Genomic DNA, 27,911 nt, shown 5'->3' on the forward strand with positions numbered 1-27,911 from the left:
TCAGAACTCTATCCTACATGCAGTTAGATGGTGGATGAGTTTGCTGGAACAGCCCTCAACTCAGCTGGTGCAGGGATCTTGCTCCCTCCACTAGAGTTCATAACTATCATTCTTCTATAGTGCTGACGGAGGAAAAGGAGCTAATTCATGACCATGCTGAGCCAGGCTCCAGGTCTGAGGTTATGGTTCCTGGCTGAGATTTGGGACCCTGATTCAGGCAGCTAATCAACTAAATTGACCACATATGCAAGGTCCAGCATTTCATGGTTTGACCAGCTATACAACAGAACCTCAGAGTTACGGACACCTCAGGAAGAGAGGTTGTTCATTATCTCTGAAATGTTCGTAAGTCTGAACAACGCGTTATGGGATGCTCCTCAGGGCAGACTGCTCGGAGTGGGAGCTCACAGCTCTGCAGTGGCTGCCAGTGAGTAAGGGTGGGGACAGGCAGCTGGTTCTAACTCCCTGGCTGCAAGGGTGATGAATGAGGCACCCTGGGGCACCACAGTGTCAGTGGGTGCGCAATGTGAGCTGTGGCCCTTTAAAACGGAGCTGCTCCTCCAGAGCGCCGCGTGCAGGCAGGCTCTGGCTCCAGCAGCTAACACTCCAGGCCAGGCTTCAGTAACAGCTCGGGAAGTTTCTTTCCCAGACTTTGAGCTTGCAAGCTTGTCCCCCTCCCAACCAGGGCGGGGAAGAAGAGGGGAAAACAGCATTCATCAACTCGAATCTGTAAGTGGCTGCCCCGCACCTTGGCGAGTAGGGGGTGGGGATGGAGACAGGCAACCCAGATGTGCCTATCTTTAAGATGCAATACAGGCACAGTACAGTACAGTATTTGCTGGTTGGTTTGTTTGGTTGGTTTTGTTGTCTCCTCTGCTGCCTGATAGCTTACTTCCGATTCCCCATGGTGTCCGGTTGACCAGTCAGTCCATAACTCTGGTGTTCGTATCTTTGGAGGTTCTACTGTAATATCCTTGATTAGCTGTGAAGGGGTGATCCAATTGCTAGGAAGCTTCTCTTCTGCTTCCTCTACCTAGGTCCCACCTTATTTTCCTGTTCCCCACTGCTGCCATGTATTAAGGCGCCTGTAGTCTGATCTATTCATCTCCATTCCTTAAGTCAGATTTCTGTTGCCTACCAACTTGTGGTTTGAAACTAGCACTTTATTTACTTACTCTGTACATCTTGAGGGAACTCTGGGATTTGAAGTGATTGGCTGCAGGGAGAGGAAGGAATTTCTACCTTTCTTTGACCCTTCTCAGGCAGAGGATTTTTGGTCTCTTGAGTGAGCTTCTACTTTCCTTTGAAGCACACAGACACAGTGCACTTGGATATTTATGACGCAGTTCGTGTGTTTTGATAGCAACTTTTGTTTTATCTATATCCTAAGCAGGCAGTGCTGGCTGATAAACCAGGATCCAAGTCAGCAGCTGGAGCAGTGACAGCTGTTCACATATTGAAGAACTTGAAGCTACTGTGACATTCAGGGGAAGGCCTCACCATTTTAAAAGAATGTAAATTTGTCTATTTGAGGGCCCCAATAGCATGCTGGCCTCAAAACTGCATAAGGAGGCTTAGCCTAGTGGTGGGACTGCCTCAGTGATCTCCAATCCTACTGCATGGGCAATGGATTTAAGACAGTACATAGGGTCCTGTAGTAGCACACATTTCCAACACATAGTCTCTTCCAATTGTGGAGGAACTTTGAGCCTTGCTGATTACCAGAATCAGGCTACAGGTTATTTTATAAATGCGGTGGGAAATTTAATCACTGAAATCGTATCTTTTTTTGTGATCTGGTACTACGCAATAGTCCCAATTTCATGTTTTCTTTAGAAGTGTTTTTATATCATTTAATACTACTCTGAAATGCTTTTATAGGATCCCTTTAGCATGATCCCCATTTTATTCAAGAAGCAGCAGTATCGTAGTGGGTATTTTCCAGTATAAGCCACATTTTCTGTTGTACTGTAAATAAGAATATTGATGATCAAAAACTCCTATAATGCCATAATATTCCAAAATATATTAAAATAGATCACTTAATCTTTGTTGCTTTGGCAGACTGATATGATAACCTCCATTTGCAGATATACATTCAATTTGTAGTTATGGAAATTACTGAGTTGGATTGAATGATGTTATAGGACCACTTTAGGAATAAATTAACCTATGGAAATGATAGATTAGTTTCACTTGAGATGTGCTTTTGCACAAGAAAAATGTTTCCTAATTTTTGTATTAATCTATCAAATTGCCAGAGGAAAAGTAATACTGGACTAATGACTGAATGAAATGGGATGCATGCAAGGTTTGTTTCTTAAACATTTAAAAAAACCCTGTATTAAACAGAGCAACGTTCTAAAGATATGGAAAAAATATTCAAAGACGTCTAAGTGCTTCAGAAATAATTTTGTGTTGTCTTTACTATTAACATAATGTAGATGATAGTCTTATTCTGCAACATGGGCTTTAGCAGCACTCTACCTCCAAAAGGTTACAGTCAATGAAGAGGAGGGGGTAAGATGGGAGTTGAAGTTGTGTATTAAATGGATTTAGTTTAAATCCAAAGGGCACACAATAGGCACCCAGTGTCATGATGCTGACCTGGAAAGGGGAATACTCCCACAGCCTAGAGGATTTGGATAGGAAGGCAAGAGTGCTCTAGCACATTTTGCTTGAGGCCTCATGCCACAAAATGATATTTAAAATGGTTTACTCAAAAGCAAATTATCTGTAGATTTATGATTTATGTACACATTTATTTCACTTCTGCATTGTGAATACTGTGAGTGCAATTAAAAGTTATTAATTTCTACAGGTTGTCCATTCCAGAAATTTTAAGAGAAATGCTTGCTTACATTGTGACAGTAATAAGAATGCACTGTTCTTATATGCACTTAAACTTGTGTATTTTTAATATTATCTGCAAATAATACATAATTAAAAATGATGGAGTTTTATTTGTGCCTTTCATGAAAATGCTACATAGCTCTGGGACCTGGACTGCATAGGCGACAGAAGAACAGGCTTCCTCACGCTGCCAAGTGAACCCAGGTCTGTTCTGGGTGCCACATCTCCAAGGATGAGCAGGGAGAGGAGTACCATGCCCATGGGCTTGATCTCATCATGGAGACTGACAAAGGTTCCAATTCGTACTAATTGTTAGGATGATAATGTGGGTCATTTGATCACTGGATCCTGGAAGATATCCAAGTTATTGCAAAGATGATACCAAACAGCTACCAAATAGTGTAGGTAATTGCAATTAAAACAAACACACCAAAACAAAAAACCCAGACAAACACCTCTACTGATTTGAGGAAAACTAGTGACCTAGAGGTGAAAAGCTCGAGGTCTTATTTTCATATAGGAAAGCCTGTTATTTTCTAAGGGATATTTGAATGGATAATTAGATATCCATGACTTGTGAAAAAGAGAAATGTCTATATAAAATGTGCCGGTAAGAAATAAGGAATAATGTAAAATATAATTGCAGCCTCTTCACTCCCTACTGACATAAAAGCAGAGCAGTACGTTGTGAGAAAGACAAGGGGAGGGGAGTTTTTCTGTATGTTCCTTCAGGACACAAAAATTTCCTGAGATTCCTCACACTTTCAAACTACCCTCCTCTCCCAAAGGCCCCTTAACATAATGACCCTTCTTCTGATATGGAAAATGCACACAGTTCCCTAGGAAGCCCCTCAATCAGTTAGATGGGACACTGGGGAGCCACACAAGGTGGGCCTGGCCACTCAAAATTTCAATGTGGTGTCTTTGAAGGCTCCCAAACTAAGGAGCTCAGACCATAAATATGGATTTCCCTGTGGGATCAGAACACTATATAGGGTTGCCAACTTTCGAATTGCACAAAACCAAACACCCTTGCCTTGCCCCCTGCCCCTACTGTGCCCTTTCTGAGAGGCCCGACCCACCCCCACTCACTCCATCCCTCCTCCCTCCATCGCTTGCTCTCCCGCATCCTCATCAGGCTGGGGCAGGGATGCTGGAAGGGGTGAGGGCTCCGGCTGGGGGTGTGGGCTCTGGGGTGGGGCCAGAAATGATGTTCAGGGTGCGGGAGGCGGTAAGGGCTCCTGGCTGGGGCAGGGGGGTTGGGCTCCATCTGGGGGTGTGGGCTCAAGGGTGGGGCTGGGGATAAGAGGTTTGGGGTGTAGGAGGGGGCTCTGGGCTGGGGCCAAGGGGTTCAGAGTGCAGGAGGAGGCTCAGGGCTGGGGCAGGAGGTTGGGGTATGGGAGGGGGTGCGGGCTCTGGCTGGGGTTGTGGGCTTGGGGGTGGGGCCAGGAATGATGGATTTGGCGTGCAGGAGGGGGCTCAGGGCTGGGGTAGGAGGTTATGGTGTGGGAGGGGGTGTGTGGTGCGGGTTCCGTCTGGGTGACACTTTCCTCAGGTGGCTCCTGGTTGGCGGCGCAGCGGGGCTAAGGCAGGCTCCCTACCTGCCCTGACTCCATGGATCTCATGGAACTGGCAAGCACGTCCGACTCCTAGGAAGAGGGGCTAGAGGATGCCATGCACTGCCCTTGCCCACAGACGCCGCCCCGCAGCTCCCACTGGCCGTGGTTCCCAGCCAATGGGAGCTGTGGAGCTGGCACTTGGGGATGGGGAAGTGCGTGGAGCCTCCCTGGCCCCTGGGCCTAGGAGCCAGACATGCCGGCCACTTCTGGGAGCTACATGGAGCCAGGGCAGGCAGAGAACCTGCTTTAGCCCTGCTGCACCACCGACTGGACTTTTAACGGTCCGGTCAATGGTGCTGACCGCAGCCACCAGGGTCCCTTTGTGACCGGGCATTCTGGTCGAAAACCAGATGCCTCGCAACTCTAACAATATGCAAGGCTGTCCAGTGGGAGCTTTTATAGTATCATTTTTAGTTTCACTTTGTTTAGTTATTCAACTGAAAAGGAAAGTGCTCTAAAAATGCGACATCTTTAAAAGAAGCAGACCTAAGTTTATCCTTACTTTCCTGGGTTTTGGCTTGGCGTAAGAGAAAACAAGTTCTTTATTTATATTCTCTTCTGGATAGCTCAGTTGAAAGTGATTCCATTGCAACCACAAACTGGTCCTTCTGCTACGAAGATCACAGAAGATGTGTGGATAGAAAGAGAGATAGAAGTGCCTTTATGGTAGGAAACCCAGGTTTGTGAGATGAAAATGTTTCTAGTAGTAGCAAATTATCTATCTGGATTGCCACCCCTGGCTCCTGAATTTACTATCATGAGCAGAATGAGATGCCAGTATTGTCTGGAACTACCAATTTCTTAATTCAGAACTGGAGGACCACACTGTACCCAGACTGTCATATCTAATGAAAATGATTTTATTATAATATCTACAATGTGTTATGAGTTAAACAGACAGATAAGATGCCAAGGTCTCTGCTTCCTTCCAATTAGATGATATAAAATCAAACAGAATGAATGTGTGGAAGAGGGGCAATCGAAAGCAATGTGATTTTGTGATTTTTGTATTCATTTTTCAAAACACTCTTTTTCAATAATTTAATTTAGTTAAACGTCCATGTATTTTCAAATGGTTTCTTTGCTGAAATCTAGCACAGAGACACCTGCCTACGAGATATAGCTGTATTAGAATGAAGTTTCAGTTTAAGCCCAGGGGCTTTTATTCTTTTTGTGCAGGGTTTTGAGATACAGCATTAAATCTATTGTAGTATGTAGCACTTGGAAACCACTAAGTTGTTCATTTGAGTCACTATTTTCATAAATTTTAATGTGTGATGCAGACATCTTACCCATCCTCTGATGTTCAATTTACTATAACTTCTACTTTGTTACTGCTGGGGGTAGTGCAAAATGAAAGTAATAATGTTTCTTGGGACAAGCGGACGGCAGAGATCACATCTAGGAAAAAAAATTGTGGATACAAAAGTTTATCCTAATGGTCTTTTCTTTGGATGAGGAGAACTTTATTTCTTATAAAAGCTTTGTTTATACATTAGATTAATAGCAGTACTAAGGAATGTTGGGGCTGGGAAGAAGCAATATAGGTACCATTCTTGTTTCTACCGCAAATATAAGGAACTTTTAGAGAATCAGGTATCAGAGGGTCTCACTCAGAGAGGGTAAGTTTATATCCTAAAGCAGACAAAATACACTTACTATACTAACTCAGGTTATATCACCAAAGATGGACACCCAGGACTGGAAAGATATACTGGTAGGCTGCTGTAGGCTTCCTGGTCTGTCTCTCCTGCCCACAAAGGACTCACGTGCTCAAGTCTCTTTTGGGGCACAGTTTTATTCTTCAAACTTAGATAAAACATTCAAACAAAAAGCAGTTCTGCCCGCACCATGGGCTACAGCTCACAGAGGCTTTTCCCCTTGCCTTTCTGAATCCTGAAAGGAAGACACATCCTTCACTTCGACCCCCTACTCCAGGGGCAACTGCAAGAACCTATCTCCCTCCTGCAGCTCCCTTCCAACTAGCTCACTCCATCCTTTATCGAAAACCTGACCTCTATCTAGCTGGGTCTGATATCAAACAAGGGTGGCTGGCCCTAGGCCCCCGGCCTGTAAAGGGGCAGACCACCTTGTTACAACCTCTTTGTTGGATAGTTTTTTTTTAGTTATGAAAGAACCTCTGATATCCCGAGAGATTTAATATAGCCAGCTGCAGTGTACTGCTGCCCAATGAAGGTGACAATATTCCCAGATCGAGGCCTATATTATAGAAAAGTGTTCCAACTTTTGCTTGCTCCTGTGAAAGGAATGCGCTGACTAAACAAATAAGGCAACATGCCAACTTCGCTCACCTAATTAGAAGTAACAGGAGATCGTAAGGTAGCCTATTTTTACCACTGATCCACTAAAGGGAACAATGAGCATTCATTAGACAATCATGTTCCTGGAGTGTCTGCAGGAAAGAAGGAGATGTTGCAGTTCCTGGCTGGTATGCTACTGCAAAACAAGGAAAGTGGTCTAGCTTGTGGCTTGAATAATTTGAGGCTAAAAAAAAGTAAGAGAGGCAATGTATCTTCTAGAGGCAAGACTGAAACTACTGCCCTGAAGATAACTCAAAAGAATGCACTGTGTCTCCATCTGCAGGACCAGGAGTTAATCTGAGGGTACACACTATGGTGGCGGATCATGCAGAAAGTGTGATTAGCAATTCCATAGAGAGGAACACTGCCCACTTTATGGAAAGCTCCCTGTTTCCTGCTTCAGTGCTTGAAGAACTATAGATGAAAAGCCAAACCCCTGGGGGTGAAAACCCTCCCCCATGCCAGGCAAATCAATCAAGAACATCTGCTCTAACAAACAGAGGGGAAAGGGCATTTCGGCATGTTAAAAGCACAAAATGACAGCTAGCACTGGACACCAGTGTGTAGGCAGCCTTACAAATTTACAGACAGAGGTCATGACCTTTTCCCTAACACTTCCATATATCCTTATGAATTAGGGGGGCAAAGAAAGATTTATGGGATCAATTCTACTCCCAAATTTACCGCAGTGAAGTATCTTTGAAAGTGATGGAACATATTAGACACTGGTTAGTTGTTTTAATTAACAAAATATGTATAGAAGCATGCCAAATTCTGAGATTAAAATGACATCTGATCTGTCACAGTGTAAAACCCTGTGTGGTCTACAACAGTCACAGCAGGAAGAAGGTAGTAAGCTGCTTGCTCTCAGTGATTGACAGAAGAGAATTCACTTACAGTGACCAGTGAGATGTTCTATTTCATTCATTCATATTAACTTCATTTATTTTTGTTACATGTGCAAAATTAGAGAACGTACACTTTCATGATCAAATCCCTCACGTGCCTCCCCTCTAAACTTTACTTACTAAGTTTTGTTCATTGCTTAGCCCTAAAATGTCATGCTTTAAGATTTCATCATCCTTATTTTAATGTATTATTCAATTAATGGTCATCCAGTTCCCATTTAGTCCCTGAACCTACAAACACTTACGCATAGGTTTAACTTTAAACACAGGACTAGTCTTGCTGACTACTCAGGTGCCTATTAAGTGTTTCAAGGACTGGGGCTTTAATATGGACTCTTAAAACTGTTCTAACATTCTAGCACAGGTTTCATTTTCAAGCTACATGATACCTTCAGTTACTGCAGATTTTTTCAGAGTCAAACCCCATTGCTATTAAGTCTTACAAGGCAATTTGCATTTTGTCTCAAAGGAAATACATTATTATCCTCATTTGTAATAACACATTGCAATAAATTCACAATTCACGTTTTTGATAAGTACAGAGATGGAGCATTACACTATGCAGATGTGTTATTAACTTCCATCACCATGTTAACAGCAGAACATCAGAAAAAATGACCAAAAAAAGCCACTGTTTACATCGAGTATCTGTATCCACAAAAACAAGAAGGAGTCCGGTGGCACCTTAAAGACTGACAGATTTATTTGGGCATAAGCTTTTGTGGGTAAAAGTGCATCTGAAGAAGTGATTTTTTACCCACGAAAGCTTATGCCCAAATAAATCTGTTAGGCTTTAAGGTGCCACCGGACTTCTTGTTGTTACTGTTTATACCAGTGGCTTTCAGCCTTTTTTCTTTTGTGGACCCCTAAAATATTTCAAATGGAGATGCGGACCTTTCAAAAATCAGCCTACTAAGCAAGCTTTGCAACTCTATTATCAATAAATACTACATGTTGGCCAAATTTATAAATGGAGGATGAGTTAAATATAATTGATTGTCATAAAAACATTATTGAATTAGACATCAGATTTTGAAGTGAACAAAACTTGAGCAGATCTAAATATAACATATTCATTACACATGAGACTTTGTCTTGTACCTATTTTATTAATCAGTACACATTCTACTTTCCCGCCTCTCTGTTGGGAACACTTTTAGGAAAAAAAGAAAGAAGACTCTTAGACAATTTTCAGTAAAAGAGAGTGCTATGTCAGCAAAATATTTTTAAAACGTTCACAAAATGTTTTCTTAAAAAAAAGTATTCTTTCAAAAGCGCAGCTGTAAGACATTTACATTTAAAAGGTACAATATACTCATATTGTACAAAAGAATGGAGTCTGGTGGTCTCAGTCTAAAACAGTGTCATCACTAGTAAAAACAACAAGATATATCTGAAGAAGTGGTTTTTTACCCACGAAAGCTTATGCTCAAATGCATCTGTTAGTCTTTAAGGTGCCACCGGACTCCTTTCTGTTTTTGTGGATACAGATTAACATGGCTACCCCCGACACTTATCACGAGTAAAAAGGATGTAGTTATTTTATTGTAAAAGACATCTTGATATAGAAGACACATCTTTTTACAGCCTAATACTAAACTCTTAGTAATCCTTCTGAACAAGGGCTAACTTCACTTGCATGAATAGTTCTATGAGTGAAGCTACCCTACAACATGATGATTTGCAGGATTGGGCCCTTAAGTTCCTAGTGTCCTTACCAGAAAACCACCAAAGCAAGTCAGCACATCTAGCAGTCTCTAATAAGGAGATACACAAGACTATCCATGCATGTGGGTGTTGCAGGTCAGTTTGTGGTGCATTGGCTGACACGTGAGTGGAAACTTACACTGTGTTGGTGCTATCAATCTGTCACTGTCATGACAGCTAAAAATTCACCAACGGTTAAATAAAAAGGCATATTCAGGATCAGATGACAAAAACCAGAAATAATGCAATTTGTAAGCTATATATTACCATTAGAATACTCTCTAGTTCCTTCTCTCATATCATTCCTATAATATTATATGATGTACTTTCCATTATATGGTTATAGGGAATTCTAAAATAATACTATTTTAAGCCCAGAACTGACATAAACAAGGAAAGTCACGATGCCGTTTAGAGCAAACACAGCTGGAACAGCTATGATTAAAAGAATAATGAGCTAAAATCTACATCTACTTTATCTGAACTGTGACAAAGTAGATACCAATTAACAGTAGTCTAGTGGATCCAGCAATTGATTAGGTGTGCAGGGTAACAAAGCAATGAAGTGATGTTTATTCTTTAGTGGGTTAATGTAGTTAGCGAGAGTGGTGATTTACCAAGGCTTCAGCTAAAAGACAAACTCTTGTGGCTTATTGCCACAGCAACATAGTGCCACGATAACTAAAGATCTGGTAGAGCTTACATTTTAAATTCTTGTTTTACGAAGATTTGTAACTCAAAGTGTCAGTGTAATCCAAATGAAAAAGGTTGTGCACGAGCATATCTTGTATATTTCCCTCATAATCATGGGGGCCTTCCATTTTGGACTCACTCGTATTGAGCCAACTCATTTGAGTGTTATCTCCCTTTTATTGTAACTTAAGTATTTCAAATACCAGTTTATGAAACAAACATTTTTGCTAATGAAGTGGCTCTCACATCCTTTTGGTCAAATCATAGCTTTGCCATGAGCATTGTGCAAGGGGCTGCACGTTGTTGCCTATAACATGTCCCCCTGCAGGTTGAAGAGGCAGCGCACACTCCCCCAACCAATTCCACAAAGACAGCTCCCTCCCACTCTCTGCAATTAATGTTGGGTACCCAGTGCCAGGGCATCTTACACCTTCAACTCCCTGTGCAGGTGCACAGGATTGGCTACAATCTCAGAGGTAGCACATACGCACAAATGTCATGTATGTATGTGCTTTAGAAAATAATAGTCTATGATTTCAGATGCTCTGTCTTTTTTGTTCCACTTTGGTCAAACAAAACTAGGTTTCACAATTGGAATCTTGCAGTTAGCTTCCCTCAGTATTAAAAAAAGCCATTGAAAAGTTTAGTAGATGACATGCCTAAACAGCAGCCGTTTTTCTAAAATTATCTTTACTGTGCATCACGGTGCTAAACTACAGATTATACTCGTACTATAATTGAAGTCTATTGTAAAACAATTTCACTTTTCCAGTATTTGCTATGTTTGCTATGATACTGAGATCCTATTTCTTTTTTGCCAGTTTATCCCTATAGATGACACACTGGTTCATGCACACAGGGATCTCAGACTCACCAGAAGCTTAGCCCTGTTTTATTGATCCCCCCTGGTTTACTTCAAACAACAGTAAAGCAGAATTTCCTAGCAAAGAAATCAATAAAGCTTTAGATTAAGGTTCCCATAAAACATTTAATGGATTATATACTAATGATTTATTGTATATTAATTATAAATTAATAGGAGCAACATTTTGGCATCTGATTTAGCACACTGTACTTAGGTATAGGGAGTCCATATCTGAAGTAGCCCTCCTCTCTCCTCTTTCAATGGCTCTGTTGAAAAAGATTTTAGAAATATACAACATTCTGCTGCTGTTTGGATATTATATCCTATAGCTCAACAAATGGCATCTGTTGCTTGTAGCATCTTATAGTAACTAAGTGCTTGGCAGTTGCTGTCTCATGAGGTGTGGGAAAAGGTCAGTAGAAAAAGCAGAGATAAATTTACTAACATACACAAGGATAACAGTACCCTGGATTAACCCTTAGAACACTAGCATTTTACAGACTTCCAGACAATCAAATTAATGCTTAAGATCTTTGCATGTGCATATATCCAAAACACCCAAAGGACACCAGCCTGTTACTTGAAAGGTTCAAGTCTAGATTACATCCTGCTCCCTTTAGATACCAAATCACAAATTCAACCTGCCATACATTTACAATATTTTGTCAAATCTGACTGCATTAACATTGAGTACTGGTTGGGAATCACAATTACTCAGTTTCTGTTCCCTGCTCTGCCATGATTTGGTGTGTGACCAAGACCAACTCATTTCACTTCCCCTTGACTTCAGTGTGATTTAGGGGCTACTGCAGGAAAGGGCTGTTATATTTAGAAGTCAGTTTGTAAAGTGATTGGGGATCTTTGAGCATGATAAACACTACACAAGCTCAAGTAATTAAGGTTCTATCTTGGAATCATTTTAATTACAAGTTACTAATAACTAAACACTTTCAGTTTACACCCCTATCCTCTAAGAACCTACACCATATCACAAAATCTTTCCAAATCAGAATCCTGTATACCTGTTATCAGTTCATAAACAACCTCTCTGTGTCAAGATGGTGTTACAGACATTTTGCCAGCACCATGTCTGGCAAAATGTCTGTAACATTTTGCCAGTTGTTCTATGAAGTGATTTGCACAAGACATAGCCAGTTCTTAAATCTTGTAAATCCTATGGACATACCAGTACATATCACATATTCAGCTCAAAAGTCTACAGTGTTAAGGTTGTGATTTGAATTGGACATATGTAAAGAAATTCAGAGCTAAAATTTTCAAAGCAACTTTGACTATAGTTCCTTGTGCATGCATATGCACTGTTTCAAAAGCATCTTTCATTACATGATCATACAGCACAGGGCAATGTGGCATACTAGTTGTCTAATAAAGCAATAAACAGAAAACAATTGCAATTTTTCTAAAAGAGCTCTTCCACAAAGAAAGTATAAAAAAGTTTGATTCATGTTTAAACTGCACCTTTTCTATAACCTTAGGTGCACATATGTAGCAAACATTAATGTTTGTAAAGCACTTTGAAGATGAAAAGTGCTATGCCAGTACTAAAGATGGTTATTCTTAACATTTTTATTACTGCATATTTGTTGTATGATTCAAATATTGTTCCCCATTACTAGTGTCATTACTTCTTTTGTTAGAAGTGAATCTCTTTAAAAGATTTTGAACTGAAAAACCAAGATTTGCCTGTCCACAGTAATTAATGGAAAAATCAAGCATAAAGGTGATTTAATCAATAAAATAAACCAAAATGATACATAAGATTATAATTGTACCTGCCACTCTAGCTTCACTTTTTGGGTTTATGATGTCACCAGGAGGCCTGCCTAAATTTAGACTCTTGTTATTTTTAGGAGGTTGACCATTACTCTTCATTTAATATGAACTTAGCACTTTTATAGCATTTAACATTTTGAAATGCTTTACAAACATTATATTATCAGCTAGGATGATGATCAATTACACTTCATATCCATTTAGTGCCATTCTACCAAAGACTCCAAGGGCCAGGATTTTACCCTAGCAGTCCTGACTACCAGTTCTGTACTCTAATGCTAAATAATAATTCCCCCTTTTGAGATCTGATATTTGAAAAAGACACTTTACAGGAAGAAGGTGTAGATGATAGACAATCCTAGCAAGGTCATTTGTGGAACTTCCATCTCTGTAGATATTCAAAAAGAGGATAGACAGGAACACAATATTCCGCAAGGATAATCCCATACATGACAGATGCTGGGGCAATAGAAGGGCAGCAGGTAGATTTGACAGTCTGCTAGATCTTTTCCATTTCTAATAGCTAGGCTTCACTCTTGAACCTGGGTTTCTCAGACTGACACAGAAATACATTTTTAAAGGAAAAAAATTCCAATTCCACTTTAGTTAAAAAGGAAGAGAAAACTTCAGCCTTTCTTCTAATGACTTCTTTAAAGAGTGGATTTTGATAAGTTTTCATATCTTGTAAGTAGAAGACACCATATAAAGAAATATAATACTTGTACCTAATATACACATGCATACTTCCGAAAAAATTGTGAGCTATTTGTAATATTTCTAATTGAATCCAAATGTAGTTACGTTAATTAAAACCTTAATAAAAATCAGCAAATTAAGAAAGTATTCATTATGGGCTCAATCCTGATTGATTACATTGACAACAGTAGAAGCTGAGGGTACTCAGCACCTCACAGGATAAAGTCCTATATACAGTACTGCTGAAGATTGATTGACAGATGTTTTCTCATATACAAGTGCTCTCAGTTACATTAGTGTACCCCGAGCAAAGTACAAAAATAGCATAGACTACTCCCAAATAGATGATTCTATAGCCTACTTCTTCTTTCTGTAAATATGGAAGTTACTGGGGTAGTACCAATATAACAGACAAAGATGGGATCCTTAACATAGACAATACGAAATTGCATATTCTGAATTAGTCCTTCCATTTCACTCCAATTACACTTTAATTAAAACATTTAACTACAGTTACAAATTATTGCAGTGAATAAAAAGATGAAGGTTTATCTAAACTCCACCTCTCTATACTGTGCTGCCATGTGACACACCCCGATTTTTCATCAGAGTAGGGATTAATCACATGAGGAATGGGAATGCATTGCATCTCTAGGCAAAGGTACCTTGACTTTGAGCATAGAGACACAGTACTTCCTGCTGCTTAAACCACAAAGTATCAACCTTTGGGTTAGAACAGCAGTTCACAACCAGGGGTCCGAGACCCCTGGGGGGCCGTGAGCAGGTTTCAGGGTGTTCTCCAAGATGGTATTAGACTCATTGGGGCCCAGGCAGAAAGCCAAAGCCACGCTCTCACTGTGTCCAGCCACCCAGGACTAAAGCTGAAGCCTCAGCAGCTTAGCTTCGCAGGGCCCCCTGCGGCGTGGGGCCCCATGCAGTTGCCCTGCTTGCTACCCCCTAATGCAAGCCCTGGCTTTTATATGCAGAAAACAATTGTTGTGGCACAGGTGGATCATGGAGTTTTTATAGCATGTCAGGGGGAGGGTCTCAGAAAGAAAAACGTTGAGAACCCCTGGGTTAGAAGATGCATACTTGCCCTCAAGGATGCCAAAGGAACACTAAAATACCTTTGAGACTTAAAGAGGGTAAACAGGAGAATAAAGTAGTTGTTAAACCTGGGACTACTGCTAAAGCTCAGATCCAGGTAAATCAAGGTAATCTCGACTTGTGAAAAAGGTTTATTGTATTCTCATTGATTTCAGATACATCTTCTGTTCATATTTCCATGTTGAGATGCTCATATCACAGAAGTTTGCAAAAATGTCAGCTATTAATATTGTCACAGAGTTTGTGGGTTTTGTGGAATTCTGTCATAGAAGTTTATGAAATATCTCTAGCATTATATCATTTTCCTCATTAGTTACACATGCAAAACAACATGTATTTAGCTTAAAAAAATAAAGCCAAATAGGAATTAGTCTTTATGAGATATAGCAATAAGAACAGACACAAGCTTAAAATGAAATTTTGGCCTCATGCACAAAGCCCAGCTGAAAGTGCTTTGCACAAATGACCAAAGCAGCAGTTTAGGGAACAGAAACCTCCCTCTCCATCCTGCAGCCCTGGGACTTTGGTCAAAATATGAGGCCCACTGATCACACTTGCAATTCCCCCTAGGGAATTGCTGTCCAGTAAAGAAGACAATCACAGAGCAATAGTCTTCAGTGCAGTCCCTCTGCATGTGCTCTTTACAGTATGCTCCCCCACACAATAGAAATGTAGTGTTTCAGCTGCATTTGGGGCCTTGCCCCAATGGAAGTGGAATTGCCAAGATCTGGCCCATAGTGATTATAGTAAATTCATCATGTTTGAGGTCCATTTTAAAACTCACTGAACTGAGAGAATCACTGGCTGGCAAATGAACATTCTACAAGTAGCAAACGAGTCCTCTTGATCCTCAGAAATGCGAATCCTAGCACTATAGCTTCCTGAAACTTCATTGCCTTTTTGGACAAAAACGACCAGTTTTTTTCACAATAATGGCATAAATAACAACCTTGCTGTTCCAACGGGTTTGATTATCATAATACAATTGTATTCTTGGGAGACTGAAAATGTTTAGTACCTCTTGCTATCTCAGTGGTGTTATTTTATTATTTAATCAAATTCTTTCAATAATAATTTTGAGTTACCTGTTAGATGTTCATGTTGAAAGCCCCTAAAAGTATTCCTTGGCAAGTTTGATGTCAACATTAAGATTGCTTTGTTAAGTTATTTTCTGTTTTTCTCTCCAAAGGGAAACAAATTTTAGAAATGAAAACCCTTAGATAGCGCCAAGAGATGAAGAAAGGAGTAAGTCCTACCTCTACTACTGATTTGGAATCCAGTCGAAAGTTGAAATCTCCAAACACAAAATATGAAACCTTCTCAAACCGCTGATCTCTAATTCTGAAAAGGCAGACAAAAATACATTAACTGCTGTCTATGCAGCTTTCTATGTAAAAACAAAAAAGTCCTTTACAAAAAAAATCCCTGGAATTGTAATTGCAAAATGTTAAAATATACTGTAATAAAAGCTATATATTCACAATCACATTTCGCTTTTAAGTACAGCGTTAGCAAAATTATTTGTGAACAGTCAACAACAGCATTAATTTATCTGGAATAAAACTTCACTATATATTAACAGCTTGTTTGGTCTGTACTGTTATAAGCATGCAGATGATATGTAGTTCTGTTTCTTTTTCCTCATATCCATATGCGTATGGTTTATTTGCTTTCCCTGGTTAAAACAGGGGCTTCTATGTGAGTAACCTGGCTGCAGTTCAGTCCAGACAAGTGAAGAGGTGCTCAGAAGCCAGGGAAAGCATCCTGAGGAGATGGTAGAAATAGTGACTAACTCCAGTGGGAGCTGTGGGTGCTCAGCACCTCTGAAAATCAGCTCCTAAGTGTCTCAGGGTGAACACTCAAAAATTGTGACATCCAAAATTAATGGACACTTTTGAAAATACCTGCCTCAAACTCTCTGTTGCTTCAGTTTGACATCTGTAAAATAGAGGTCCATAATGTTTCCCCATATTTATTCAGCACCTTGAGATCTATGGATGAAAAGTGCTACAGAGGTGCTAAGTATTATTTGTTACTATTTGGCCTGATATTGATCTATGAAGTCCTATGTAGCCAAGGTTATGGCTGACTGAAAAACCTCCTCTCTGTGTACCATTATCACATTTGAGACATATGAGCTAAAAATCCTTAGAATTGCTTATCTGCAGGAAGATGTTCTCATTGGAAGGCTTTGGATTCTGGAATTGGCTATCACCAAGACAGATGACATTCAGGATATGGTGTAAAGCTTACATCTTTTCTCAGGCTTTTGATCAGAGTTGGGAGCTGAGTGAGGGGTGGCTGTTTATTTACTTTTTTCAGTGATTTTTTAAAAACTTAGGTCAGTGTTTATTATTTAATAATTTTAAAAATTGTACAGGCTTCTAGAGATGTTGGTATTGGCCAAATCTTTCAAAGTGGAATAAAATCAAGTAAATCGGTCATTGAATCAGCATCTCATTTTGGGAACAGAGACCAACTAATCAATCTCCTATTATCAACTGGTGAAGACATGAAGTAATTGACCAGAATATTATGACTATAATTAGAAAAAAAATCACTGGACAAAAAGCACAAAATACTTTTATACCATATTAGGCGCACAGTGCACAACAAAGAACCAACAGATCTAAGGCACTACATAAATGTACTCTGGAAGTAAATAAATAACATAAGCATGATGATGACAGAAATCCCAACTGAGCTGGAGGTAAGGGCCCACATGGATAGTTAAAGAATTATAAAGAAACCTACAGTAAGTGGCCTTCTGGAGCTATAATGCCTAGATAGGAGACATTTGTTTAAAATGGCTTTAAAGTTTTAATAAATTACCCCCATTTGGACATTTCAAAGCTATAAAGTAAGAAAACACCTGGGTCTTTAAATGAGATACTGCTTTGCTTGTAAAGTATCCCTCCACATTTTTACCCAATGGCAATCTATTACATAAACAATATTATTTCACTGAAAAACTCATGCACACTGAACCTATGACAGTGATTATTTGAAGCAAATTCTCCTGCAAAGAGCTATCCTTTTCTGCTAAGAAAATTTCAAAACCCTCCATTCAATTGACAAATTATTGCAGGTACTATTAATAAATACTATCCACTGTCAGCTGCAACCAACCATTAAGAAAAGCCTGTCAGTTTTGACCTATACATAACATTAGTTTGATTAGTCCCCTCATGGACTATGAGGAAAATGAGAACTTAAAAGTTAAACCATTTACATTACCACAATTTGCTCACACTATCATTGCAAAATCTGATATACGATTTGTACACAAGAAAAGCTCCGTCTGCTTTGCCAACTTTCCTGATTCATATCCCAGTTTTGGCTTTGCTCGGTGCCATTTACTGCTGACAAAAAGCTGAGAGATATCACTGGAATGACATCGAGGTCTAAAGAAGTCCTCTTAAAACAAACTGATATTATGAAGATGAAATCTGTAATTGTATTATGCAAAGACGATTTTTTCAAATAAACACATTGTGCCAAAAAATTGCCAGTTAGAACTTTTGATAGCTAAATTAATTAGAAAAATCCCAATCAGTTACTGATGGGCAAAAATGCTGGTTGCCAATGCTGAAAATTTGTTATTAATTAATAACTACATATAAATTTAGGGAATCAAAATTTTACTATAAGATCAGGACAAATAAGACTAACAGGTTGTAGATATTACATGTTCACTTTAAAGGGTGGCATACTGACTGTACCTGGTCAGAAGACTGTTTAGCAAAACTATTACCTACAGAAAAATATGCAGGTGATAATGGCCACATCACTGTTTCTCTTTGTTCATTTTATTCCATACTTTTATGCCTATTTTATCTGTTGCAAAGTATTACAATAAATAAATAAAATAATAATAATAGAGAATGGGGCCAAGATGTACAATTCTTATATTCTGATACAATAATTTAATTACCCCTTACCTTCCCTGCTCAAAATTGGAGGGTGTTTGGATCCAAAGTTTTTATATGAGCCCTTCTTTAGCACTTGGTGTTGTATTTTACATATTCAAAGCATTGTGAAGACATTAACTAATTTCATCTTCAGAATGTCAGTGTGGGGCAGTCTTATAAGTGGTAGTACGCTGTTAGAGGTGGAAAACCAAGGCAAAGAAGTAAAGCGATCTGCCTAAAATGACATAGCAAGTCAGTTGGCACAGCTAAGAGCTGACCTCTGGAGCTTGTCAATGTGATCAAATCAAGTTAGTCTGGTTTGAAAAAGCTTGCATTCACATGACGCAACTCATCACTGTGCACTAGCTCCAAATTTGTTGGAAACTCTGGAGTCTTCTCACAAAGTGGACTAGGTTTGCTTCAAATTGAATTAGTTTCGTCTTTTGTGTGTGTGCACACAATTGTTGCACACCATCTTTTGCATGCCTCCAATGGCAATCTCATAATGCTTTGCAGGTTGATCATTACTAACATGTCCCTGTTAGTAACTGGTGTGCCCTCCATGCCCTTGTGTCAAGTGTCCAGAATGATGCTTCCCTCCTTTAAAAAGTGTTGTGGAGCCGGATTTTGCCGATTTGCTCCTGGATCCCAGTGTATCATTATTCTGGCAACACAACCACAATTGCACTCAAGAAGCCCCATGACACGCCTTGTGCAACTGCTTGAAGCCGCGCTGAGACGCTGGATTTCATCGCCACCTGGGGAGAAGCGTTGGTTCAGGAAGCTCTTGCAGTCAGCCACAAGATTAAGGCCCTTTTTGTGGACTTTCCAAAGCAGATATCTGCGTGGGGTCACTACTGGGACACTGATCAGTGTCAGATAAAGAATAAGCAGCTCAGGAGAAAGTACATTGAAACAAGGGATAAAAGGAGACAATCGAGTAGAGGACATGGGACCTGTCCATTTTTTAATGAACTGGACAGGATTTTACATAACAACAGTTCAACCAGACAACGGCCAGCTAGACCCACTGGAGGTTGAGCAGGAGGATGCCTGAAAGGAGCTGCCCCCTGACAGCTAAGATCCATTTGGGACCCAGGAACCTGATGATGGCCAGCTGGAAAGCCAGCCCCTGTCCGGCCCTGCTACTACTGACCTCAATTCCTGCCTTGCATCAGCTGAACCCGAGGCCCAGCCAGAAACCCAGGCCAGGACTGAAGAATCTGATCCCCTGGAGGGAACTTTGGCATGTAATTACTTATATTTACAATGTATTATATATTATTATTGTTGGCTGAGGTGAACTAGGAGCTCCTACCTCCCTCCTAACTCAGCCCTTTTGCTGTTTCAAAATGGTGCCTGCCAGTATGGTGCAGCTGCAGTCTGTGCCACTCTCCCACCCTTCCTCCTGCAGCAAATATGAATAACTGAAGCATTCATTTGTGCAAAATTCAACGTTTACTGAGACAGGACTTAGAGGAAAAGAAATGTGGTTGGTTTTTGTAGTTTACATGAGATATGAGTGCACACTGCATGTCCGGGCAAGGCACAAACTACATTGCTCTCTGCTGAGGTACAAAAGCCCTGTAACTCACATAGTAGCTAACAATCATTGTAGGATCCTATCTGTTTTTCTCTGCACTCTTTCTCCGAAGTCTTCAGGAGAAATATAGCAGGACCTAAGCCTAAGAAATAGCTGTTTTGTTGCACATGTTACAGGGAATGGCTGGATGCCCTATGCCCCTGGTACAGCTTGCAAGCCCCTTCTACTCCTGCAGTGGTTCTGGGGGGGACACCATAACTTCACAGAGTATCAAGCTGGTCTACCCTTTGCCTTTTTGAATAAGACCTTTCTCTGCCTCCTAGTCACCCATCTAAGTTCAGCAGAACCTCAAAGATACGAACACTAGAGTTATGGACTGACCGGTCAACCAGACACCACGTGAAAGTGGAAGTAATCAACCAGGCAGCAGCAGAGGCAGAGAGAGCTGATCGGGATGCCTGCTGTGTCCACTAGGCCAGACCGCCTACGTCCTGGTTCCTAACACAAACAGGCAAATTCCCACTTGACTACCATTCTACGAATACTTAGGCCATAGTTAAAATGTTCCTTCCTTCTGTCAAAGTGGCCTTTCTATGGCTTCATTAGCTAAGGCAACAGGGGATAAGTCAGGTCTCCCAGAATAACTGGACCAACCTCCACACCATTAATGTCCACAGTGCAAACAGTACGTTCACCATTAATTTAAAAAGTACTGAGTTCTGAAAGATCCTGCCATCATGGACCCTCCCAGACCACACGGCATTTTTGTCTGTAAACCTTCCATGGTGGTCCACCAGTCCTTGGAGCACCATGGAAAAATACCCCTATCTGCTTATAAATTCTATGCCCTGGCTGGGGGAGAAGGCTAGGGGAAGGGAGAGAGGGTAAATGATAGGCACCTGAATTCCATCATTTGTCCCAATACAGTTTGGGAATTCCATGCAATTCAAAGCTATCAACAATCTTCTGAGCATTACCAGCTTCATGATCTAGTTAGACAACACCTTGTAAATGGCATTAACAGAACTATATGAGAATGGCCCAAACAGCTAATCTCCCCAAAATTGGCTACAGACTGGAAACTTTTTGGGGGGCCCAGTTTCCAGATGGCAATGGTGATTAGTTTCTGCATGGTGATGGCGGATTGTATTGTTCGTATGTTGTCGCTGCAGTTTTGTGGTCAGTTCTGCACAGATCTCAAAAAAGGTAGCCCTCCCCACCTGAAGTTCTCTCACTGCCACTGGTCATTCCAGCTCTGCAGAACGAGCTGCTCCCACCAATCCATGCTGATTTCCTGGGCTCAGAAATGGCGCTGAACACTATGTGGGTGACCTGGAAACAGCTTGGTGTCCCCCTGTTCTTCTGCCTTATCCTGATGCCACCATTGCAGAGTATCTTCCTGCTCCCACATCATCTAGTTGGTGCGAAAGTCCAATGCCAAATTCATCTGGGTATGAGAGCTATAATACAGCCCAAGTAGCCCAGGCATATTTGTGTTTGTCATCATAGCTGTGCGGAGCATTCCTGGGTCCATGCTGGCCAACAGCAATTCAAAAATGGCATGAGCCCACCTACAAATGGGATGGAGACAGTGGAAATATGCGATTTCTTTTAAAAATGTGAACCAGCCTGACTTCCCACAGTTCACAGTGAAAACAATCCCAGGACACACACCGTTCAGCAGCAAATCATGGGATCCCACTGGAGAATGCGACACTCTGAGTTCACAGCAAAGTGTTGCTGTGTGTTCACATGACGTGAACTGAAAATGGATCAGGCATTCTGCATGTAGACTATGGTGTGACCCAGATATAGAGAGTTTGCTGATGTGCATCAAAAAGCTTCAGCTTAAACGCCTGTGTATATACAGCCTGAGTTTTGTAGTCATTTCCTTAGACACTGGTGCCTGCCAGGGTAATTAAGAATTCCATCCAAGCTTACTCTACTTCTAACTTCCAAAGAGACGAGAATCTGTGAACCTGTAGGCATTATAGCCTTTTAAAATGATTAATAGCCACATACCTACTTTTAATAGGATTCAAATGGGTTAACTAAAAATATATAGATGTGAAGAAGTGCCCTGGCTACAAAGACTTTTCCTTTATCCAAGAAAACCTGAATACTAGAGAGACTTCAGTAGTCTTGCTACCTCGAGGGCCTAATACTGAAATCTTTACTTTCCTGTCAGTCATCCCAATTAAAATCAATGGAACTGCTGGCGTAAAAGCTACTCCTCTTGATTAAGATTGCAGAATCAGGGTCCAAGTTGACAGAGGAAGAGATAGTAAAGGAAATTATTTGCTCTTCCATTGGTTAATGAAAGAAGTAACACCTGCATTAGAGGGATCAGACTGCAACAGAACGCATGAAAACTCAGTATACAATATTGTTTTACACAGACTCAGAAAAAAAAATTCAGGTGTTTGGGCTAGAATGAACCATCTCTGAAAATTGTTCCATTCCTCTTGGTCCTGCCAGTTACAATTATAAATTTATGCAGTTCATTAAGTGTCAAATACATGGAGAAATGAGAAACCACCTTCTTCTCCCCCAACAAGGGAGGAATAGCAGATGTTTTGTTTTTTTCAAACAAGATAGGAGAGCTTTAGAAGTTGTTTTATTGTACTTTGGTATTTGCCATTATCACAATTTCCTTTGAACATGCCATGAATCAAATAATCCTTTAAAAGGTTGCAATGAATCACCCAATGGAGTGATAAATCTGAATCATGTAAAAAGAAAGCAGCCAACCCATGTCACTAGTATTAATTTAATGTTTCTTAGTGGGAGGATCTAGTGCTATTTCATGTAGCTTTTATTTGCTGTCTGTATCCGATTATAAAAAAACCAACCCTAACATTCTTGCAAGTTTTAGGTCTTGCTGGACAGTTTTATTTTTTTAACAGTTTATGGCAGGATATGGGACAGCAGACCAGTGAACAAAAATGTGACAGCTGCAGAGAATTACAAAGTTTTTTTTTTTCAGTTTTACATAAAAGAACAAACTAAAATCCATCAAGTTCTAAGTTGTGTTTGTGGTAACCCTTGAATAAAAAGACCACAGAAAGCTCTCTAAAAAAGACTACAGTCATTCCCTCTACAAAAGAGAAGTTTCTTCTTTGAATTTGGTGGGAGAACTTTTTCACTGCTATAATCATTTGGTCACAAATGCATTGCTCTTGCTCCACAAGGCAGTTCTTAAGTGCAAAAAATTTTGTAAAAAAGAAAAGGAGTACTTGTGGCACCTTAGAGACTAACCAATTTATTTGAGCATAAGCTTTCGTGAGCTACAGCTCACTTCATCGGATGCATACTGTGGAAAGTGTAGAAGATCTTTTTATATACACACAAAGCATGAAAAAATACCTCCTCCCACCCCACTCTCCTGCTGCTAATAGCTTATCTAAAGTGACCACTCTCCTTACAATGTGTATGATAATCAAGGTGGGCCATTTCCAGCACAAATCCAGGGTTTAACAAGAACGTCTGGGGGAGGGGGGGGGGTAGGAAAAAACAAGGGGAAATAGGTTACCTTGCGTAATGACTTAGCCACTCCCAGTCTCTATTCAAGCCTAAGTTAATTGTATCAAATTTGCAAATGAATTCCAATTCAACAGTTTCTCCCTGGAGTCTGGATTTGAAGTTTTTTTGTTGTAATATCACAACTTTCATGTCTGTAATCGCGTGACCAGAGAGATTGAAGTGTTCTCCGACTGGTTTATGAATGTTATAATTCTTGACATCTGATTTATGTCCATTTATTCTTTTACGTAGAGACTGTCCAGTTTGACCAATGTACATGGCAGAGGGGCAACTGCATGAAAAAACTTGTACAGATACAGACAGACATAATCTTCCTTTCCAAATGCAAACAGATGGACATCGTACCAAAAGGACTGAAGGTAAAAAATCCATTACAATCTACATACCACACAGACTATGCTGACAGTTTGTGCCACACGCTCTCAAAGAAACTGCGGAATCACCTGATCAACATCCTCTACAGCAAACAGGGAAAGATTAAGAATGAGCTCTCAAAAATGGATACTCTCATAAAAAAACAACCTTCCACACAAACTTCCTCGTGGCTGGACTTTACTAAAACTAGACAAGCCATTTACAACACACACTTTGCTTCTCTACAAAAGAAAAAGGACACTAAACTTTCTAAACTACTACATGCCACAAGGGGCCACAGCAATGGTTCCCTCAACCCACCCAGCAATATTGTTAACCTATCCAACTATACTCTCAGCCCAGCAGAAGAAGCTGTCCTATCTCGGGGCCTCTCCTTCTGCCCCTCCACCCCCACGAACATGATACAATTCTGTGGTGACCTAGAATTCTATTTTTGACATCTCCAACTCAAGGAATATTTCCAACATACCTCTGAACAACATACTAATCCACAGAGACCTCCCTACCAACACTACAAAAAGAAGGATTCTAGGTGGACTCCTCCTGAAGGTCGAAACAGCAGACTGGACTTCTACATAGAGTGCTTCCGCCGACGTGCACGGGCTGAAATTGTGGAAAAGCAGCATCACTTGCCCTATAACCTCAGCCGTGCGGAACACAATGCCATCCACAGCCTCAGAAACAATTCTGACATCATAATCAAAAAGGCTGACAAAGGAGGTGCTGTTGTCATCATGAATAGGTCGGAATATGAACAAGAGGCTGCTCGGCAGCTCTCCGACACCACTTTCTACAAGCCATTACCCTCTGATCCCACTGAGAGTTACCAAAAGAAACTACAGCATTTGCTCAAGAAACTCCCTGAAAAAGCATAAGATCAAATCCGCACAGACACACCCCTGGAACACCGACCTGGGATATTCTATCTACTACCCAAGATCCATAAACCTGGAAATCCTGGGCGCCCCATCATCTCAGGCATTGGCACCCTGACAGCAGGATTGTCTGGCTATGTAGACTCCCTCCTCAGGCCCTACACTACCAGCACTGCCAGCTACCTTCGAGACACCACTGACTTCCTGAGGAAACTACAATCCATCGGTGATCTTCCTGATAACACCATCCTGGCCACTATGGATGTAGAAGCCCTCTACACCAACATTCCACACAAAGATGGACTACAAGCCGTCAAGAACACTATCCCCGATAATGTCACAGCAAACCTGGTGGCTGAACTTTGTGACTTTGTCCTTACCCATAACTATTTTACATTTGGGGACAAAGTATACCTTCAGATCAGCGGCACTGCTATGGGTACCCGCATGGCCCCACAGTATGCCAACATTTTTATGGCTGACTTAGAACCACGCTTCCTCAGCTCTCGTCCCCTAAAGCCCCTACTCTACTTGCGCTATATTGATGACATCTTCATCATCTGGACCCATGGAAAAGAAGCCCTTGAGGAATTCCACCATGATTTCAACAATTTCCATCCCACCATCAACCTCAACCTGGTCCAGTCCACACAAGAGATCCACTTCCTGGACACCACAGTGCTAATAAACGATGGTCACATAAACACCACCCTATACCGGAAACCTACTGACCACTATTCCTACCTACATGCCTCCAGCTTTCACCCTGACCACACCACACGATCCATTGTCTACAGCCAAGCTCTGCGATACAACCGCATTTGCTCCAACCCCTCAGACAGAGACAAACACCTACAAGATCTCTATCAAGCATTCTTACAACTACAATACCCACCTGCGGAAGTGAAGAAACAGATTGACAGAGCCAGAAGAGTTCCCAGAAGTCTCCTACTACAGGACAGGCCTAACAAAGAAAATAACAGAACGCCACTAGCCGTCACCATCAGCCCCCAACTAAAACCCCTCCAACGCATTATTAAGGATCTACAACCTATCCTGAAGGACGACCCAACACTCTCACAAATCTTGGGAGACAGGCCAGTCCTTGCCTACAGACAGCCCCCCCAACCTGAAGCAAATACTCATCAGCAACCACATACTACACAACAGAACCACTAACCCAGGAACCTATCCTTGCAACAAAGCCCGTTGCCAACTGTGCCCACATATCTATTCAGGGGACACCATCACTGGGCCTAATAACATCAGCCACACTATCAGAGGCTCGTTCACCTGCACATCCACCAATGTGATATATGCCATCATGTGCCAGCAATGCCCCTCTGCCATGTACATTGGTCAAACTGGACAGTCTCTACGTAAAAGAATAAATGGACACAAATCAGATGTCAAGAATTATAACATTCATAAACCAGTCGGAGAACACTTCAATCTCTCTGGTCAAGCGATTACAGACATGAAAGTTGTGATATTACAACAAAAAAACTTCAAATCCAGACTCCAGGGAGAAACTGTTGAATTGGAATTCATTTGCAAATTGGATACAATTAACTTAGGCTTGAATAGAGACTGGGAGTGGCTAAGTCATTATGCAAGGTAACCTATTTCCCCTTGTTTTTTTCCTACCCCCCCTCCCCCAGACGTTCTTGTTAAACCCTGGATTTGTGCTGGAAATGGCCCACCTTGATTATCATACACATTGTAAGGAGAGTGGTCACTTTAGATAAGCTATTAGCAGCAGGAGAGTGGGGTGGGAGGAGGTATTTTTTCATGCTTTGTGTGTATATAAAAAGATCTTCTACACTTTCCACAGTATGCATCCGATGAAGTGAGCTGTAGCTCACGAAAGCTTATGCTCAAATAAATTGGTTAGTCTCTAAGGTGCCACAAGTACTCCTTTTCTTTTTGCGAATACAGACTAACACGGCTGTTACTCTGAAATAATTTTGTATGTACTAACATCATACAATAGATCCATATTATGACTCTGTTCATTTTAGATACCAGAATAACATTTCTAATAATGTCAACCTTATTCAGTGTTATAAACAGGGGTCACTGTACATACAAGCTCATGGTGAACACAACTGTAAATTAATTTTGTTCTTAATTTACTGAATGACCTGGGTATTCCGCTTATGCTTAATATTTGATCACCCTTCATTTTTTAAATTTTCAGAGCTATAAATGTTAGTGGGCATACAATTATCCATTCTTCTTTTAGTCCAGTCACAGTATGGGACTCAGTGATGGCCTTATTAGGCACTGAAGTCACAAGATATTAAATGCCAAACAAAGTAGTATTTCCTTTTACTGTTTCCAAATGAATAGATCTTTTAATTTCATATAAAAGCCCTACATTTCTTGTATTAATGGTAAAGTAAAATGGAGGGACCAATCCATACCAGTGCTACACTCATTCCTATGTGTCACCATGTCATAAATCATGATTCTTGGCACTGTGGTAAGCTGAGCCATTCTATGATTCTTTTCCAGTGAATTGTGGGAGAACTTTTCTGTCTGTTGGACACAGGAAGAGAATTGTTGGAAGGCACTTGCGGACCATCAGCACTCAAATGTTTTAGCCTACATCCCACTGCAAAGTGGGTGGGTTGACACTCAGGCTTTAGCCTATAGCCCCAGACAAGTGCACTTGTCTGTGCTGAGAGCACCAGCAAACTCAAGCCAGAGGGCTGTGTGTGTGGCTGGGATCAGGTTAGGGACCAAACCTGAGTGAGTGCCTGAGTCAAATATGCAGTCAACACACCCTCAGGGTTCGATCCTGCAAGCACTTCCACAGGCAAGTAAAGTTACTCATATGCATAGATATTTGCAGAACCAAGTCCTAAATTTGGGCTACCATTATTAATCAAGTAAAGGCACAAAGGCTGAGATTATTAAAGTTGCCTAGGGAATTAGGACTTGCAATTAAAATGAATGGGAACTGGGGACCCAAAACCCGTAAGTGGCTTTGAAAATCTCAAAGTGTCTAATTATGTAATTAATCAAAGATAATATGGAGTATCACAAGTAACAGTTTATTCATAACATTTATTTTTAAATCAGCAATTCAAAATTGT

General features: G+C 40.8%; 1 protein-coding gene across 3 annotated transcripts in view; it reads right to left on the reverse strand.

Annotated features, from left to right (window-relative positions):
- Nucleotides 1-27,911, reverse strand: part of INPP5A (inositol polyphosphate-5-phosphatase A) — a 427,857-nt gene that overhangs the window by 89,569 nt on the left and 310,377 nt on the right. For all 3 annotated transcript variants that reach the window (XM_048857376.2, XM_048857378.2, XM_048857377.2), the window contains exon 9: nt 15,820-15,904. In XM_048857376.2, the coding sequence (XP_048713333.1) occupies nt 15,820-15,904 (85 nt within the window). The remainder of the gene's footprint in view (nt 1-15,819; nt 15,905-27,911) is intronic.

The sequence above is a fragment of the Caretta caretta genome, chromosome 7 (assembly GCF_965140235.1).
Source record: "Caretta caretta isolate rCarCar2 chromosome 7, rCarCar1.hap1, whole genome shotgun sequence".
In the NCBI taxonomy this organism is placed as follows: domain Eukaryota; kingdom Metazoa; phylum Chordata; order Testudines; family Cheloniidae; genus Caretta; species Caretta caretta.